The sequence below is a fragment of the Corythoichthys intestinalis genome, chromosome 5 (assembly GCF_030265065.1).
Source record: "Corythoichthys intestinalis isolate RoL2023-P3 chromosome 5, ASM3026506v1, whole genome shotgun sequence".
In the NCBI taxonomy this organism is placed as follows: Eukaryota; Metazoa; Chordata; class Actinopteri; order Syngnathiformes; family Syngnathidae; genus Corythoichthys; species Corythoichthys intestinalis.
Window position 1 is genome coordinate 49790253 of NC_080399.1, and position 19829 is coordinate 49810081.

At 39.5% G+C, this 19829-nt stretch overlaps 1 protein-coding gene across 4 annotated transcripts in view; it reads right to left on the reverse strand.

Moving 5' to 3' along the window:
- Positions 1–19829, reverse strand: part of eea1 (early endosome antigen 1) — a 66182-nt gene that overhangs the window by 33086 nt on the left and 13267 nt on the right. Inside the window, exons 4-15 of one of the 4 annotated variants that reach the window (XM_057835875.1) lie at positions 17513–17567; positions 17379–17444; positions 17219–17249; positions 17037–17141; positions 16833–16954; positions 10384–10539; positions 7229–7243; positions 6925–7041; positions 5095–5433; positions 4751–4900; positions 4519–4638; positions 1463–1666 (exon numbers count right to left, since the gene is read on the reverse strand). In XM_057835875.1, coding sequence (XP_057691858.1) covers positions 1463–1666; positions 4519–4638; positions 4751–4900; positions 5095–5433; positions 6925–7041; positions 7229–7243; positions 10384–10539; positions 16833–16954; positions 17037–17141; positions 17219–17249; positions 17379–17444; positions 17513–17567 — 1480 coding nt within the window. Of the gene's footprint in view, positions 1–1462; positions 1667–4518; positions 4639–4750; positions 4901–5094; positions 5434–6924; positions 7042–7228; positions 7244–10383; positions 10540–16832; positions 16955–17036; positions 17142–17218; positions 17279–17378; positions 17445–17512; positions 17568–19829 lie in introns of all 4 variants that reach the window. The other 3 variants (XM_057835878.1, XM_057835877.1, XM_057835876.1) reach the window with 3 other exon arrangements.

The following is a 19829-nucleotide window of genomic DNA, read 5'->3' on the forward strand; positions in this document are numbered from 1 at the left end:
GAAAGAAATGCCAAAGTTGCCAGAAATTATTGTTTATTTACTTTACACTCCAATACGTACAATGACTGCTTTTAAAGGGGAAGACCCCTCTTATACCGTTTAGCCTTTATTGTTGTTGTTTTTGAAATATTACTAGTTAGTGCCGAGCGCTATGCTAATTAGCGACTTCGCTAACATTTATTTTTCATGTCAAGTTGTGTGTTGTTTGGTGGTGTACATAAGTAACTCCAGATGCATAACGTTTAAAACCAGGATTAAGTACAGCGGTAACACTACTGACATGCGAAATAGTACAGAAATCTGTGAAAACAAAGTATACTGGTTAAAAGAAGTCTTATTTCTAAAGACACTTTTTTTGTTTCCACAAAATGTTGAATTCATTCCACCACTGTAAATTTTACTGTATTGTTGAGAGAAATAAGAACTGCCTTTGAAACAGCAAATGTTTTTGCACCTTCTTTTGAAAAAGAGTATCTCAAGGTCTCAAGGCTTCAAAATGGTTATTGTTTTTGCACTTCCTCGTGTAAAAAAAAAAAAAAAAAAAAAAAAAAAAGCAGATTAAGGGCAGCTTTTTGTTGTATGGGCATGTTTCCATCGTTCCTCTTGAATCATTAGGATATTTTAAATAAATAATGGACATAATTTGTTTGGCTACTTTATTAATTAGTAATGTACGATGCATCGATAATCGTGATAACCGTGGTCATCGTCATTACCGTGATCATTGTTCAATAATTGAATTGTAGCACCATGAACCGTAATTGAATTGAATCATGGGGTGCCTAAGATGGCACACCCCTAATATACAGTGGGGAGAACAAGTATTTGATACACTGCCAATGGGTTTTCCCATTGACTGTGTATCAAATACTTGTTCTCCCCACTGTACATACAGTATATGTGTGTGCGTGTGTGTGTGTGTGTGTGTATTATATCCTTTTCATTTTTGTACTGTAATTTGTTTTTATGCATGCATGAATCAATTTCCTAAAATGCTTGTCCTCTTAAGGTTGCGGGTGAGCAAAAAACTCAAACTCCCAACAAACTGAGATAATACGTGTACACCATCTGGTTGCCAGAAAAATCATGTGTCTCCAACTAACCTAAAATCAATGTTTTTGGAATGTGAGGGAAAACATGAGGACCTCAAGGGAACCCATTTTAATCAACTTGATTAAATTAGCGGGGGTTTCAAACTCATTTGAGTATTTAATTACTGTGAATTGTTTGTATACTAATTTGTAAATTGGGGGGGATCCTTGTGTGCTCTGCCCCTTGATTAAGAGCTAAAGACAAGTCACCCTAATGCTCAAGTACTCGTAGCGGTTATTATCTAATGACTAATATCTCATAGGTGTCTGTGACTTATACAATACAATGATTACGATTTTAATCATCCACTGCCTTCTTATCTTGTTTGACAAATGGCATATTTTCTGTGTGAGATTGTCATTTTACTTACCTGTTCCTGTAGTGTGTGGTTTTTCTCTTTTAGTTGGTTAAGCAAAGCCGTCTCTCCCTCCCCGGCTTGAATCTTGGCACACAAGTCTTCTCTTTCGGCTTCCAGCTGACTCACAATGTCTTTACTCTTCTGCAGCAGGGCCTCCAAGTTTTGGATCTTCTGGTCCTTATCTCCAATTTGCCGTAATACCTGCTCCAGGTCATTCTACAGTACGAAGACAAGTACACAGGATTATCAGGAAGGCATTTTTAAAGTAACATTGTTCAGAACCTGTACTGCATTACTTCGATTTGTTTGCCTGCCATCTTTTATTTTGGTATCAAATTAGGTATCAAAATAAAATCTGTAGTTAAATGTAGAACTGACATTTCTGTGGCTTTTTAGCGGCCATTAGGGCTGCAACTATTATTTTTATGAACGATTAATCGGAAAAATGTTACTTTTTTAAATGATCTTCACATTTTAACTTGATGCTTTTTCAGGCATGTTGTATGAAACACTGAAGAAAAAATGGATGACTATATCATTCAAAAATAATATTACAGCTACCTGACCTAACTGTAGTCTACAACTGTACTAAGTACATAAAACTTGAAATTTTTAATAAAGGTTCTGAGTATAAAACATAAAAAGAATTTTTTTACACAAATCACACAAAAGTCCTGTTCATTCAAATAAAAAAAAAAGTGCTGCTGATTGACATTTTTTTCTTGTGGGAAAAGCACTGATATAAATTGTGTCAATGACTCATTTAGTTTCTTTATACAAACTCAACAACAAAATCGAATAACGAGAAGGCAATTTAAGAGCACAGTCTTGTGTGACAATTTAGGGGACTCTTAGCTGTTATATGAATAGGTTTATGTGTGTGGTTTCTTTATAAAACGAAATGAGACAACTTTACGATGTAATAATAACTCAGTGCTAATATGCTTCTCCAAAACAGCATAATCGCTAACTAGCTTTGTGCTCCGTGCCAAGTAGTAACGTCTCATCAACAAAGAACACAAACAATACAATTGGCTTCATTTAATCACTTCTGATGGAGGCCCTCTGACTTAACAACACAAAGGACAATCTAAATCTTGACATTTCACAATATTATTTATTCAGCAATCGCACCTGAGTGTAGCAGCGAACTCTCTTTCTCTTGCTCTAATCAGTGACACGCACGCAGCCTTACATTACACACAAACAAGGACCTAAACAGAACTGCTCATAGCTGCCGGCAAAAATCGATTATCAAATTCGTTAGCATCTAACTTATTAATAGATTTTCATCAATTTAATCGATTCGTTCTTGCAGCCTTAGTGGCTATTTGGATGGAAGGACATACAGAATTGGTCTTATTTGTATTTAAATGTTAACTGTTTTAAGTGTTTAGCAACCCGAGGTGTATTTGGGAATGAATTCATGTTCACGCAAGGTTCGCCTTTAGTAGGTTCAAAGTAGTTTCATGCATACAGTCAGGGAGGAGGGTCCGTCGGGAAGTCGAATCTCGGATTCAGGAGGAGCAGTTTGGTTTTCGTACCGGCCGTGGAACAGTGGACCAGCTCTACACCCTCGGCAGGGCCCTCAAGGGTGCATGGGAGTTTACCCAACCAGTCTACATGTGTTTAATAGATCTCGAGAAGGCGTTCGACCGTTTGCCGAGGGGAGTCCTGTGGGGCGTGCTCTGGGAGTACGGTGTACCGAGCCCCTTGGTAAGGGCTGTTCGGTCCCTTTACGACCGGTGTCAGAGTTTAGTCAGCATTGCCGGCAGTTAGTCGAATTCGTTCCCAGTGAGGGTTGGCCTCCGCCAAAGCTGCCCTTTGTCACCGATTCTGTTCATAATTTTTACGGACAGAATTTCTCGGCGCAGCTGAAGCATTGAGAGGGTCCGGTTTGGTGGCCTCAGCATTGCATCTCTGCTTTTTGCAGATGATGTGGTGCTGTTGGCTTCATGAAGCTGTGACCTCCAACCCTCACTTGAGCGGTTCGCAGTCGAGTGTGAAGCGGTTGGGATGAAGATCTGCACCTCCAAATCAGAGACCGTGGTCCTCAGTCGGAAAAGGATGAACTGCTCTAACTGCCCTCTCCGGGTCGGGGATGAGATCCTGCCCAAGTGGAGGAGTTCAAGTATCTTGGGGTCTTGTTCAAGAGTGAGGGTAGGAGGGAGCGGGAGATCGACAGGCAGATCAGAGCAGCGTCTGCAATAATGCGGAGTCTGCACCGGTCCGTAATGGTGAAGAACGAGCTGAGCCGAAATGGGAGGTTCTCAATTTACCAGTCGATCTACGTTCCTACCTTCACCTATGGTCAGGAGCTGTGGGTCTTGACCGAAAGAACAAGCTCCCGAATACAAGCGGCTGAAACGAGTTTCCTCCGCAGGGTGTCCAGGCTTTCCCTTAGAGATAGAGTGAGAAGCTCGGTCATCCCGGAGGGACTCGGCATCGAGCCGCTACTCCTCCACGTTGACAGGAGCCAGCTGAGGTGGCTCGGGCATCTTGTTCGGATGCCTCCTGGACGACTCCCTGGAGAGGTGTTCCGGGCATGTCCCACCAGCAGGAGGCCCTGGAGAGGACCGAGGACACGCTGGAGAGACTATGTCTCTCAGCTGGCCAGGGAACGCTTCGGGATGCCGCCGGACGAGCTGGTTGAAGTGGCTGCAGAGAGAGAAGTCTGAGCTTCCCTGTTAAAGCTGCTGCCCCTGCGGCCCGACCTTTGAGTAAGCGGTAGCAGATGGATGGGATGGATGAAACAGAGTTTTTTCGGGGGCAAAATTGTGCCTTTTTTATATTGAATAAGGTTTATACAATGTAAAAAAGGCACATAAGCAAACATTCTGAGGCCAGTGCTTTTACACCGAGAAATCACAAGAGACCGGACCCCTCCATTTAAAGCCTTAAAGTGCTTTTTGAGGGAATATTTAGAAGAGAATGATTTCTTTTAAGCTTCAAAGGTGCATGCAAGGACTTTGTTTGAAAAGTGGTGTAATCATAAATAACTCATAAATCATACACATTTTTTAAATAGCTGACGGTCAACAAAATCTTCTTAATGTTGTGAGCTATACCTGGGACTCTCGGAGTTTGCCATTAGTGTTCTGCTGCAATGCTTGCAGCTCCTGGTGCTGTTGCTTGGCTTTCTCCAGCTGGTGCTGCAGATCAGTATTCTTACTCGTACCTTCCCTCATCTATAGAGAAACAAACATTTTTTTTTCTTTTACAATCTATTTCATACCACCTTTCTGTAGTATGCAGCATTAATTCAGAGTTAGCATCCACATATGTTCCTCTCATGTCTACCTGCTCTTCAGCACGTGAAAGTTTAAGCTGAAGGTCGGCTGCTTGTTGCTCTCTGTCCTTCAGTTTCTCCCCCGACAGCTGTCGCTGTTCTTTTAGACGACCTTGGAGCTCACCCACTTGCCTCTCTGCCTCCAGAAGTTTTACATGGAGCTAAAGAGACCACATAGGAGAACTATGACAATTACATCCAAGAAGTTTAAATTTCCTCTAAAATTATATTAATGAGTATCTCTAAGGCTACTCTCATTCCACGAGGTTTTCGATGATCCTTGAGTGAATTTATCCCAAATCTAATCTCGAGGAACCCAGACGCAAAAAAATTGGCTTTGAGAGAATGGAATCACCTGACCAATCTCTGTCTGCTGCTGAGCACCTTGGCTGTCCTTCTCTTCCCTCTGCTGTTCCAACTGTTTCCGCTCAACCCTCAGTTCGGCATGCTTCACCTCCAAGTCTGTAATTTCACCTTTCAACTTAGTCACCTCCTCAACTTTCTCTCCAAACTCTGCATTGGCTTTGTGCAGTGACGCTTCTAATCCAGTTGCTCGAGACTGCAGCTCCAGGAGTTCCCGCTCTTTCTCTCTCAGGTTATGTTGACCTTCCTTTTTGGCAGCCTTTTCTGTCTTTAGTTGCTCCTCTAACTGCTCATATTCCTTTTCCTTGCGTCCCAGCTTTTCAGAAAGACTCTATAGGAAGAGGGGAGGCATAGGTAAGACCAATTATCATTTAAAGAAACCACATGATAATTGGAAAAAAACACAAGATTAACCTTATTGTACCTTGCTACCGTAACGTTAGCCCTGCGCGGGGCTAGGTTAATTATGACTACTGTCGATGTCTGGCTAACATGTCTTTTATACAGGCTTTATTTCATCTGTAAAATCACAGCAATATAGAATACATAATGAAGCTAACTGTAAATTTTAGCTCATTAGTCATTGATTAATAAAACACTAAGTAGCACTGGTGCCTAATGTGCTCCAATACAGCAGGTGTCATACATTTATTTATTTTGAATACTGCAAAAAGTCAAAATCCTATCAGGATTTACAATTTAGAGTAACTTCAAACTTAAAGCGGAAGTTCAGAATTTTTGACATTAGGCTTAATCTTAAAGTCAGCAGGGGTTTAATTAGTTGGTGGAATTGATTTCAACAAATTCCATGCAGTTTGCAAGTTATTTGTTAGTTTCAGGGCTCCGGAGTGGCTAAGCTAGCGTGAGTCAATGGCACCTTCATAGCATGCCGATACAAAACGATACAGATGTACGAACAGATCCAACATAGTCAAATAAATTCGAAACACAGATCATTGTTCCAAAACACCCAAGAGGCCAAAACAATGTCACACCAAACTGCCGTAATTCATTTCATTCTGCAGGACTACGTTTTAGATGTGTAATACGTCCACAATAAAGAGGAGTGCTTCAGCCATATTTTAACAGGATTTTTTTTTTTAATCAAAGTATTTTCTCCAATTGCTAAATAAATGATAAGGTCATGACAAATAACAGTCATGTGCTAAATGGAATATGAAATATTAAAAATGCATTTATTCAGTACGACATGGCAAAATTACCCCATAATGGTCAAAACTGTCGACTTCTTGCACCTCCCGAAAGATATTTTATGCCACCGGAGTTATGTCTGGCTTTTGTCATTTCCCTGCCTCGGCTTTGGAGAGCGTAAACAAACTAGGAGGCGTGACATCTAGCAGACATGCTAATCCGAACCAAGCGGTGTTTCCAAGTCTTATTCTCGCCTTTCGAAGCGAAAATTGACACAAAACTACCCCGGGCAAACCCTAACCCTACCCCGGATCATGTCACACGGCAGCAGGGTTGTCGATTGTCTTCACCGATCATTAGCATTCCCCCTCAATCCAGAAAGTCACTCATTTTCATGGTGCGGGATTTAAAAAATCGAATATATATATCGATCGCTTCCACACACATCCAAGCAGTCCATTTCATTCAGAAGCATAAAATACCACGGGAAATATGAAATAAACATTCTTTTTGTTGTCATAGGCACTTTAAATTTCCTGTTACAAACACGTAAGTAAAATTGAATTAAAATGTTGAGGGGTAATACACTGGGTAAATTGGATCAACTTTTGGTATGATACATTAAAATATAAAATTGTTACATAATTATCATAATTGGTGTGCACATTACCTGGCATTGCTGTTTTACATTATTCAGCTCGCCCTGCAGCTGGTGGATCTGTTGTGTATAGACAGCTGCTTCTTGAGGACCCTTTTCCAGCTCTTCTTTAAGTTGGGATATTGTCACCTGAAAAAAAGTTTGTCAAAGTCAAAATTTGAATGAATTAACAGCACTTCTATACCTCAACAGAAAAGGACCACAGACAAATACGCACAAAAATTAAACAACAATGTGAGGTTTCATTAGAGTAAATAGGAAAAGCATTGTGGAAAGCAAAGCATTTCATGAACCATACAGCTAAAATGTTTTTTACCTCCAGTTTACGGATCTTGAGGAAACATTAAGAGTTGGTGAGGGGTTCAATATGTGAAGGCAGAGGGAGAAAGGGGAGGAAAAGACGTAGACAAAGGTCAGCCACAATACAATAGTATCGCCCATCATCTCACACAGTTGAGTGCAGAACAACGTGGCAGCAGTAGTGACAGCAAGGCAACCATAATCAGTGTGTTGGAGTGCATTCGTAAATTTCACAGGGTGCCCACTGCCCAGTGGGATATACTGTATAGTGCTACCAGTGGAATGGTTAATGTAGAGCCCAGCGCTGACATCAGCCCACCCCATTGGTCCTGCTAAGATGGACATATCTAACCTATTATTAGATTTAATTTCTTATTCCACGAATGCTATATTATTCATAGCTTTTGGCTAGTTCGCCATGTGACAAAAGAATATTCAGCAAAGCAGACACAGATTCCTCTGGTGATTGCCAACAAGGTTAAATGTTGCACGGTGGACACACTGTTCATTATTTGTAAATAATTTATTTTGCCTAAATTAGCACGTTTACATTTCGATGGTGTTAAGTAAAAGGAATGCTATGCTCAGATGTTTGAGTAAACAAAACAAGACTACTTCTGTCAATGTTGAAAAAATATCTTCACAGAAAGCTTTTTTTTTCTCTAAAATATGACATTGGGTCAAACTAACCTATGCTTGATAGTCAATGACCAAAACAATGGAATAACGTGGAATTTTCATACCTTTTTTCTGATGAGAACGTGTATAATCTTTAGAAAGTCTGTGCTTACATTAGTCATGTGCCGATTAACAGTATCTAGGTATACCGTAATATGAAAATGTCAAGGTTTCAAAACCGCAAAAATTTTCCGTCATACCGTCCCTAAGGTATTAGCTATTTTTTATGTCCCAAAAATGCATGGAGAAATCCCTTGCTTGCAGGAGCAAGGCTCAATCCTCTCCAGCCGGTTGTTGCTCAGTGTCAGTGATGTGCTGCACGATGGCTGGAGGAGGTGAAATTCCTGAGCATTTTCCCCCATTGAAGAAAATGAAATCGCTGGGATGAGAATACTTCGGCAACAGAAAAGTTAGACGACCGCGGCTTAGAGGAGAAGGTTCCAACCGACATGTAAAACATGTTTGAAGAGGGTGGTTGCCGAGGAGGCAATACCTCCAATATGAATTTGCATTTATACAAAATTAAAGGTTAGTAAACACTGTCATGAACGTTTCCCAGCAGCTACGAGAGTTAACGCTAGCGCGTTGGATGTGTGGTAAAATGTGGTGTTTGTCTCTGGGAACTGTCTGTGTTGAGAACGAGTGTGTGTATAATGTAAACATGATACGAATCGTACACATGTGCTGTTTATGGAAACTAATTCGACTTTTGTTCTGATGGTAAGAATGTTGAGCTGTGGTTTGGGTATAGGCTCACCGAAAGAACTGCATTTATTTTAATTTTATTTAGAATATTTTGTCATTTTTTAAAATTTATTTTAACTTAACATCATACTTATGTTCCAATTTGCTAATATATTTTGACAAATAAAAATCCTGTTCAATGGAACACATTTTAGAGCTGCAATTGCAATACCTTGATATCGTGAAAACCGTGATTTTTGCTTAAGGTTATCATACCATCAGAATATCATACCGGCACATGCCTAGTTTACATTGTCATAAAACAGTATTGTGTGGGCCTTGAAAATAACTGTCAAAATGCTCAATATCAGCTGAATGATTTGTGGTATTTGTCCAAATACATTATAGTCAATATACCATCCAGTTGTAATGCTTTTCTCACGAAAGTGACAGGAGGGGTTTAACTGGTTGCCAGCTAATTGGAGCGCACACAAACACAGACAACCATTCACACCTATTGACAAACTAGAATGTTCAATTAACCCAGTACTTCTCAAATAGTGGGGCGGGCCCCCCCAGGGGGGCGGAGAGCGATGCTAGGGGTGGTGTATGAGACCTTGGGGAACATACTTTTTTGCCGTGGCAGTGCCGCGTTCATTTTTAACGTGTGCGCAGTATTTTTTTAACCAAACAAGAGCACACAGCAAAGAGCACCAGAGATATGACAAGCTAAGCCAAGGAAATATGACGAAGCGTATGTAGCATTTGGCTTTCACTTTTAGTACAGTGGGAGACGATGAAAGACCAGTCTGTTTACTTTGTCTAAAAATGTTCGCAGCGGAGAGCAGGAATTATTTTTTTCAGCGAAACCGTGCCGAATATTGACAACAATCCTCCAGCTCAGTCAATGTTAAATGAGTAAACCACCAAGCACTGTCAGCATTATTTAAAGTGGCATACCTAGTTGCTCAATGCAAAATAAACCCACACTATAACAAAGGAGCTGATACTGCCTGCAGCAAAAATAAAAACTGTCCTTCCATCCAATGACACTGCTGTTTTTGTTCTAATAATTTCGGGGGGGGGGGGGTCTAATTGTGTGGCATATAGGTGGATGGCGAGATAGTGTAAAGCGTTTTGAGCGCCTTGAAAGGTGGAAAAGCGCTATATAAGTATAACACCATTTACCATTTACCATTTACCATTATCCTGATGAGTTAATGTTGCTAATCAATTTGAATTCATTATTATTTATTGATTTTATTAAGTTTTAATTTTCAGTATCAAACGGTCAAAAAATGTATCTTGAGTGTAATTTTTACAGTATCTGTTTTTTTTTTACACTTTATTGTAAGTTGATCTATATTACTTTTTTCCTTTTAATATTGAAAAGAACACAATGTTATGCAGAGGTGTACTTATAATAATAAGAATTTTATATACAAATGATAATACAGTATACTGTATTTATAGTGGCGGCAGACAATTGGGGGGGGGGGGCGCGGAACGTTTACGTCTTCCTGTGGGGGGCATAACAGAAAATAATTGAGAAGCACTTAATTAACCTACCATGCACTGTGATGTGGGAAGAATCTTACGCAAGCACGGGGATAACATTCTTTACAGAGGAAGGCGAAAATTATTTATTTCCCGCCAGAAATGATCACAGAGATTGACAAATGAAGGTCTAATGTATACGCCACGGAAATGCAAGCATCCTGGGAAACAGGGTGCCAACTTGTGTCTTAGAGGATTAGCTGGAGGTTGTGAAGAAAAAGTATAAAAGTAGATTGTGTGTCTCAATTTCACCTCTGAGGTAGTGAATTTAGCCTGCAGCTGCTCATAGTGGTTTCTGAGGCTCTCAGACTCCTCCTCTCTCTCTCGAGTCATGTTGTCCATTAGTGTCTGCACCTGCACAAGCTCTTTCTTCAGCACCTCAACGTCCTCCACTCCTGGACGCTGCAGCTAGAGGACAGCGCAGAGGCAGTTAGTGCTGCAAGAATACACCTCAACTTTCAAACAATTCACAACCATAGACCAAACAAAAAAATGCACAATTTTCAACACTTAACGCAGTGTGCAAAAATGTCATTTTTCTTTCTGTCTTCTTTTCTTTCTGTCCCGCAGCAGACTATTTTGTGTTGTGCAGCCAAAGCCGTTAAATTCAACTACTTCTACTTGTAGCTGACTGATGCACCAAGTGTCGGCCACTACTGCGCGATACTGTACAAAATTGGCAGGTAAACCTTTGATATGGCGATAAAATAGTGCCAAAAGAATTGAAATTGTAAAATGAACATTTTACCTGTAAAATGGAAAAATTTTAACTTCAAACAAAACAAAAAACAACTTGTATTCCCAAATTTTGGGTTGTGAAATAAACATGGAAAAACACACAGTGTAATAAGTGTCTTCAAGTAGATTTTTCTTGTTTGCAAATGATTTTTCTTTTTTTACGGGTGTTTTTTCTTTGCTACGGGTTACAAATTACTATTTACGAGTGCATGAGTTTTGGCACATCCTTGTAGAGTTTGAGGCGAGAAAAAGTCACTTGTAACCACACATGAAAAATACAACTTGTACATCCAAATATTGTGTTGTAAAACAAAATCACAGAAAAATACTTCAAGTTGTTACAAGGAAAAAAACACAGTGTAGTAATTTGTTCTACAAGTGTTTGTTTGTTTGCAAGTTATTTTGAGGGTGAATTTTGTCTCACCCTTGTCGCATTTTTTTTTTTTTTGTAAAATCAAATAATCTGTCGTAAAACACAATCACAAAAATATGACCATAAAATCAACTATTAAGTCAGTGCTTCTCAATTATTTTCTGTTACGCCCCCCCAAGGAAGACGTAAATGTTTCGCGCCCCCCCCCCCAACTCTCTGCCGCCACTGTAAATAGTATCATTCGTCTATATTACTATTATAAGTACGCCTCAGCCTAACATTGTGTCTTTTTTTCTATTAAAGAAAAAAGTAACATAGATCAACTTATAATAAAGTATAACTTTTTTAACATTGTGTTGCTTGTAACAGAAAAGACTTAACGTGCATCAATTTCCCTGAAGTTAAAAAAAAAAAAAAAAAAAAAAGTCACATCCAAACTGTAAAAATACACTCAAGGTACATTTTTGACCATTTGATACTGAAAAAGAAAATGTAATAAAATCAGTAAATAATAACAAATTCAAATTGATTAGAAACATTTACTCTTCAGGACAACATGCCAAAAAATTTGACCGAAAAAAAACAAAACTGAATAGAAGGGGGGGGGGGGTCTTTGGACAGAAAGAAAGTTTTTATTTTCGCTGATTCACCACAGTGCTCACTGGTTTACTGACAAAGCGGGACGATTGTGACAATTGGCAATATTCGGCACATTTTCGCTGAAAAACAATCAAGCAGCTTATCAATGAGATTGAGGTCTAATGTCTTTAAGTGGCGTCTTAACTGATTTGGCTTCTCCGCTATAATCATTTTTAGACTCAGTAAACAGTGGTCTTTCCTCATTTCCCACTATATTAAAAGTCAAAGGCAAACGGCCCGAAAAAAGCGCATTCTCAGCGGCCGAGGGAGAACCGTAGGTGAGGGCGGTGGTCGTGACGATCCCAAGCCGAAAACGGCACTTCTCGGCCGGACACGTGAGAACCGAAGAAGACAGTGGGTCGCTGCGTGAGTCCAGCTCTGCATGAGTCTCTTCCGTGTGCTCTTGCTTACTTCAAAAATACTGCACGCACTTTGAAAATGAGAGCGCCACTGCCACCCACGGAGTGGATGTGCAAGTACACTTTATTCTATCTAGTACGGCAAAAAAAAAAAAAAAAAAAAACATGTTCCCCGAGGTCACTCGCGCCCCCCCTGGCATCGCTCTGCGCCCCCCTGGGGGGGCGCGCCCCACCATTTGAGAAGTACTGTATTAAGTCGTTAAAAAAATAAGACGTTAAAAACACAATCTACTAGAGGTGTGCGAAATTTCCGATTCTTAGACAATTCGCGATTCGGCCGTAGAAGATTCGAGAACGATTCACAAACATCCAAATTCCGATTACTGAAATATGTCAAGTAAAGCGGAACTAAAACACAATCAGCACAGTCTTCGGGACGCAATGAGGAACGAACCACATTGCATCCTGAGAGTAAACATCATGCTTGTCATTAACCGGGTAATAACAATGTTCAACTCACGGCTCTGGCTCAACTCATGCCGCTGGATGAAAAAAACGATAATACCTGACTGCTGCCGACACCCACTACAAACTACGTCCACGTAATGCTAAGGTAGATAATAGATATCATATGTATATAGAACTAGATGCAAAATGACAGACTCGACGGCATAAGCAGCACATGTATGGAATACTAGATGCAAAATGACTAGCCGGCGTTAGTAAACAGCCGCCATCTTAAAGCAGAAGACTACCCTAGAAGGCTGTTGTAGCGAACTGAAGTAACTATTTACCGTAATCTCCCGAATATAACGCACACTTTTTTTCCCCCAAAATCAACTTGTAAAATCATGGTATGCATTATAAACGGGTACATGGATGGACACAGAAATATATATATATATATATATATATATATATATATATGTATATATATATATACAGTGCTGCTCAAAAGTTTGTGAACCCCCTCAACATTTTGGAATTTTCTATTATTTCAACCTGATTTCCTAATCAATCAATTCAGTAGTTTTTTTTTTGTTTTTTTAACAGTTGTGTTGTCGAGACTAAATTAAAAAGAGTTTTCATCAACTGATGTAGGTGCAAAATTGAACTGTTTGGTCACAACCAAAACCGCCATGTCTGGCGAAAAGTCAACACTGCATACCACCAAAAGAACCTTCTCCCAACAGTGAAGCATGGAGGTGGGAATGTCAAGATCTGGGCTTGCTTTTCATCCTCAGGACCTGGACAACTCCACATAGTCCAGGGAATCATGAATTCTGAGGAATATTGTCAAATCCTAGAACATAACCTGACGCCATCTGTTTTGAAGTTAAAGCTTGGCAGAAGGTGGATCATGCAACATGATAATGATCCAAAGCATTCCAGCAATACAACCAAGGAATGGCTGAAAAAGAAGAAGATTCGTGTTCTGGACTGGCCCAGTCAAAGTCCTGACCTAAATCCCATTGAAATGCTGTTGCGGGACCTGAAGCGAGCAGTTCATGCCAGACGCCCATCAAACCTCTCTCAACTGACTGCGTTCTGCAAGGAAGAATGGGCAAAAATCCCCCAAAGTAGATGTGAGAGGCTGATTAGTCACTACAGAAACCGTTTGGTTGAGGTAATCTCTGCAAAAGGAGGCGCAATATCCTATTAACTGAAGGGGTTCACATACTTTTGCACACATGATATCTGAGTTTTTCTTAAATCAACCACTTTTGTTAAATAAAGAATGACAATATAACTATTTCTTTTGTTTCAGTCCATTATTTGGAATGTCAGTATTGTGGATTTGGGTATAACTTAACATTTAATAAGGTTATTTTAGTTTTTTTTACAAAAAATCTGACCATCGCTGTGGGGTTCACAAACTTTCGAGCAGCACTGTATATACATATATATATATACACCCATTTTATTGACACGGCCACGTTGTGTTGAAAAACGTATGCGGCGATCCGTTGCAGACCATTACGGTATGTGACGTCACCATTTTGTTTCGGAATATACTTCACTCTGATCGGCCGAATGATTTTATCTCTGTTAAATTTTGCTTTTTTTCCACTTTTCATAAAGCACAGAATTTAGTTTCTTGAACTCATTTGAGTCAACGTTTATTGCAGCTCTGCAACTCGGACCATAACAAACGTAACAACACAGACTTCCTGTGTGTGTTGGTCAACTATATCTGTCCCTCGGGAAACTCAAACCCAAATAACAATAGTTCCTATTGTTACTGTCGTGTCGACAGCGATGAGCTCTCTCAGATTTCCGACTTACGTTCTCATTTTCATTTTACCGTATCAATCCATGGAAGAAACATTGATTCATCATGATGAAACGAGCAAGTTAAACAGCAGCCTTTAAAAGAAAAGTCACATCTGTTTTGTTTTCTCCTAGATTCTGGTAAATTGGAGAAGTTGTCAAATCATATTATTACCGTAAATATTGTCAGTTTATGGTAATGTTTTGAACTACCAATGTGCTATGCTTGTGCTGTGTTTCACCAGTCAGTAAAATGACATTTCTGTATCTGTACACGAGCTCTGTTTTCTTGTATTCTTCTATTTATTGGCGCTAAAATTAGGGTGCGTGTTATAAACCGGTACAATAATTTCCCCTAGATTTTACAAGTAAATTTGGGGTGCGCATTATACACGGGTGCGCCTTATATTCAGGAAATTACGGTATCGGCAAAATCTTGACTTGAATCTATCTATCTACAGAAAGCTAGATGCGGGCGTTAGTAAACGGCCGCCATCTTAAAGCAGTAGACTTCCCTGCAAGGCTGTTGTAGCGAACCTTCCAAGCAAACCTAATGAACTTTTTATCTAAAATACTCCTGAATCGGTAAAATATTGACTTGAATCTATCTTTAAAATAGTTTTAAAACTTTCCCATGTCGCAAGTAGACAGAAGGGAAATTATGGATTAGCAGGAGCAATTTTAACAACTTTAACAGTTGATTCACAAGATTAAATTAATTGAATGTAGTTTAAAGCTGCTGAACATACTGGCCACGTTCGTATTTCGTTGTTCATGCATCATGTAACATTATCATACTGAACACCTATTCAGCATGTTGTTCTCTGTTGTATTTTTATTTTAAATTGCCTTTCAAGACGACATATATGTTCTATGTGTTGGATTTTATCAAGTCAATTTCCCCCAAAAATGCGACTTATACTCCAGTGCAACTTTTGTTTTTTTTCTCTTCATTGGGCATTTTATGGCTGGCGCGACTTATACTCGGGTGCGACTTATAGTCCGAAAAACACGGTAGTTCTCATTTAAACAATACATATCCACGCTAAATTTGAATTGGGAAATCTGTTTGAATATCATACGTAACCTGGGGTACCTCGACATATGATCTCTTCGACACACGACTTTTTCAACACCCGACGTAAAATTTGACTCACCATTTGTTCCTACATCCGACGACATGCTCGAAATACGACGATTTGTGACAGCGCCGCAGTTTCTTTGTTTTCATGCAAGACGGACGCACGGCGGACTTCAATCATGCGTTCCAAGAATGTTAGTGCAGGTGGTGAAAAAAGGAAACGGGTGACACTTACCATTGAAATAAAGATGGAAATAATAGAAAAATATGAGCGTGGTATGCACGTCCGTGAACTGCTTCGACAATACGGCTGTAGAATGTCTTAAGATCTACGACAGTCGTCCTCCTTTATAAGTAAGGTTACAATTATGATAATTTGCTCCCGTTATTCCATAATTTCCCTTTTGTCTACTTTCAACATGTGAAAGTTTTAAAACTATTTTAAAGATAGATTCAAGTCAATATTTTACCGATTTAGGAGTATTTTAGATAAAAAGTTAATTAGGTTCGCTTGGAAGGTTCGCTACAACAGCCTTGCAGGGAAGTCTACTGCTTTAAGATGGCGGCCGTTTACTAACGCCCACATCTAGCTTTCTGTAAATGTGTTGCTAACGCCACCGAGTCTATTTTGCATCTAGTCCCATATAAATATGATATCTCCCGTACCATTATGTGGAGCTGTCGGGAGCAGTCAGGTATGTTTGTTGTTTTTTTATCTCGCGGCATGAGTTGAGCTAGAGCCGTGAGTTGAGCATTGGCATTACCCGAGGGGCCGGGTAATGAAAGCATGATGTTTAGCTCCTCTCGCTCTGTTCCTCATGGCGTCCCGAAGACCGCGCGGCGCGCTGAGTGTGTTTTACTTCCGCTTTACTTGACATATTTCAATAATCGAAATTTGGATGTTTCAGAATCGTTCTCGAATCTTCCACAGCCGAATCGCGAATAATCTAAGAATCGGAAATTTCGCACACCTCTACTATTAAGAGTTATTCAGATAACAATAGCACAAAGAACATGCTATCAAGTTTACCAAACCATCAATGTCACACCAAAACAACAAAATAACATGTGAAATGATATAATAATGTGTTAATAATTTCACACATAAGTCGCTCCAGAGTAGAAGTCGCACCCCCAGCCAAACTATGAAAAAAAAAAACTGCGACTTATAGTCCAAAAAATACGGTAAGTTTGTGTTTTTTGGTCTCTGGAAAATGTACATCAGAAACCTATTGTTTACCAGTTCGGTCTGGAGTCTCTCGTTCTCTTTCTTCTCTTGCTGCAGAAGTTCAGTTTGATTGGAAAGTTTCTGGTCAGCGGCCTCCCTTAAACTCTTCTCTTCGTCATAACGGGACTTGATATCTAATGTATGTAACAAGGCCAATTTTAAGAAACACATTTAAGCATGAAAGCAAATTGACGGACTAAGCATTCCCGCACTTACCAACTACCTCTTTGGCCAGCATGGCGGCCTTCTGCTCGAACAATTCTTTCATCTGCTTAATGTTAAATTTTTCAGTCTCAGATTCGTTTAGCTTCTTTTCTAATACTAATGGGGGCAGAAACACAATAGTGACATTGTGATCACCTTACATATGCATAATGTGGGAGTTGTTCAACACCCACCTGAATCTTCTGAGCTCATCTGCCCATCATTCTGTGGGATTGAGAGAAAACAGTGTGACACTGTGCCGCATGACAAAGCATCACCACAATTTTCATGACAAACTATTCCACAATTAATTAAGTCACTTTAAGACATGGTGAAACATCTTGAAGGAATTACTTGCTTCAGGTGTCCTTGGACTTTGTCTAGTTCCTTTTTCAGCTCCCCAGAGAACCATCTTTCTTCCTAAAAAGAAAAGCATCTTAACTTAGCTAAAACTGTTATATTAGAACAGGTCAAGAAAGTTAGCATACCTTAAGTGATGTATGAAGGTCCTGAACTTCCTGCCGCAACATTGTGAGGTCTTCTCTAAAATGAGAAGAGTTTTTATTTTTCTTTACAACTACTACTCGTCATAAAAAGTTTGAAAGATTAAAAATACACATACATAAACTTACATATATATAATATTTATTTTTCCGTGCCACTTATCCTCACGAGGGTACATACATATGGCGGAAAACCCTCAGGTGACTTGAAGTTCCGCTCTGAGACCCCCAATTTAACCAAATTTCAAAATTATCCTATATGCATGTGTGATACATAGGGGTGTAACTGTGCACAAAAATCTCGGTACGGTACGTACCTCGGTTTTGAGGTCACCGTTCAGTACATTTTCGGTACAGTAAGAAAACAAAATGCAAAATATAAATGTGCTAGTTCTTTATTACACACTTTTGTGCTTTCAACAATAGGAACATTAGCCTATACCAGTACTTCTCAAATAGTGGGGCGCGCCCCCCTGGGGGGGCGCAGAGCAATGCCAGGGGGGGCGCATGTGACCTGGGGAACATGTTTTATGTGGTTTTTTTTTTTTTTTGCCGTACTGGAATAAAGTGTACTTGCACATCCACTCAGTAGGTGGCAGTGGCGCTCTCATTTTCAGAGTGCGCGCAGTATTTTTGAACTAAGGAAGAGCACTCAGCACACACAGACAACAGATATGAAGAGCAGTGTGCCACCGCCGTTTTCGAAAGCCGTTTTCCGACCGGACTCACTCACGCAGCGACCCACTGTCTTGTCCAGTTCTCACGTCGCCGCCCGAGAAGTGCCATTTTCGGCTTGGGATCGTCACGACGACTGCCCTCACCTACGGTTCTACCTCGGCCGCCGTGAATGCCCTTTTTTCGTGCCGTTTGCCTTTTAGCTTTGACTTTTAATACAGTGGGTGATGATGAAAGACCACTGTTTACTGTGTCTAAAAATAATTATAGCAGACAGCAAGAAGTCAAATCAATTAAGACGCCACTTAAAGACATTAGACCCCAATCTCATTGTTAAGCCGCTTGATTTTTTTCAGTGAAAACGTGCCGAATATTGCCAACAATCGTCCTGCTTTGTCAGTGTTATATCAGTAAGCCAGTGAGCATTGTTAGCATGTTAATTGAAAAATAACTCCACATCATTGCAAAGGAGGTAAATACTGTGAGCAGCAAAAATAAAAACTGTCCTGTCCAAGGACACTCCCCCCCCTTTTATTCAGATTTGTTTTTTCGGTCAAATTTTTTGGCACATTGTCCTCATGAGTGAATGTTTCTAATCAATTTTAATTTGGTATTATTTACTGATTTTATTACATTTTATTTTTCTGTATCAAATGGTCAAAAATGTACTTTGAGTGTATTTTTTAGTTTGGATGTGAATTTTTTTTTTTTAATTCAGGCAAATTGATGCACATCAAGTCTTCTCTGTTACAAACAAAACAATGTTTATAATAAAGTTATACTTTATTATAAGTTGATCTATGTTACTTTTTTTCTTTATTAGAAAAAAGGGACACAATGTTAGGCAGATGCGTATTTATAATAGTAATTTTATAGACAAATGATACTATTTACAGTGGCGGCAGAGAGTTTGGGGGGGCGCGAAACATTTACGTCTTCCTTGGGGGGGCGTGACAGAAAATAATTGAGAAGCACTGGCCTATACAAAGCTAGAATTCTGCTCAAAAATAGAAAATAAAATATTCTGAAATGTAGATATTTTGAAAAACAAAATAAAAATAATTAACATTGGCTAAGACTTTTTCTTTAAAAAAAATATCTGATGTGCAAAATTGAACAGTTGCAACATTGATCAGTTTCAAGTTTCTCATATTAACCTTATGACCACAGCCTCGAAAAGTAAGACGGATATATACATTCAACATACTGTACATAAGTTAGGGATGTCCCAATTCAGGTTTTCGCACTTCCGATCCGATACCGATACTGGTCGATACCGATACCGACCTATCTGAGCACTTACTTAGTTGTCAGACTCATGTTGAAAAAGGTTTTAGTACTCTTGATAACAACTAGCCAGCTGAATTAGGTGAGTTTGAATAACACACAACGGTTGGTAACAAGAAACTGACCTGTTTATTCAGTGACAAACACAAAACATTATAAATAACAAACAGAAATGGCATAGTCAGTCAGTAAAACGTGCAAATAATATTGTAAACTGTCTTAAAAAAGCAAAACACACCAACAACCTCAGTGGAAAATCCCACATATCCCCCAAGCTATTAGATGCTTTTAATGTTTCGTGCATTAGTTACAAAAATTGTATAAAAAGCCTCACAGGTTT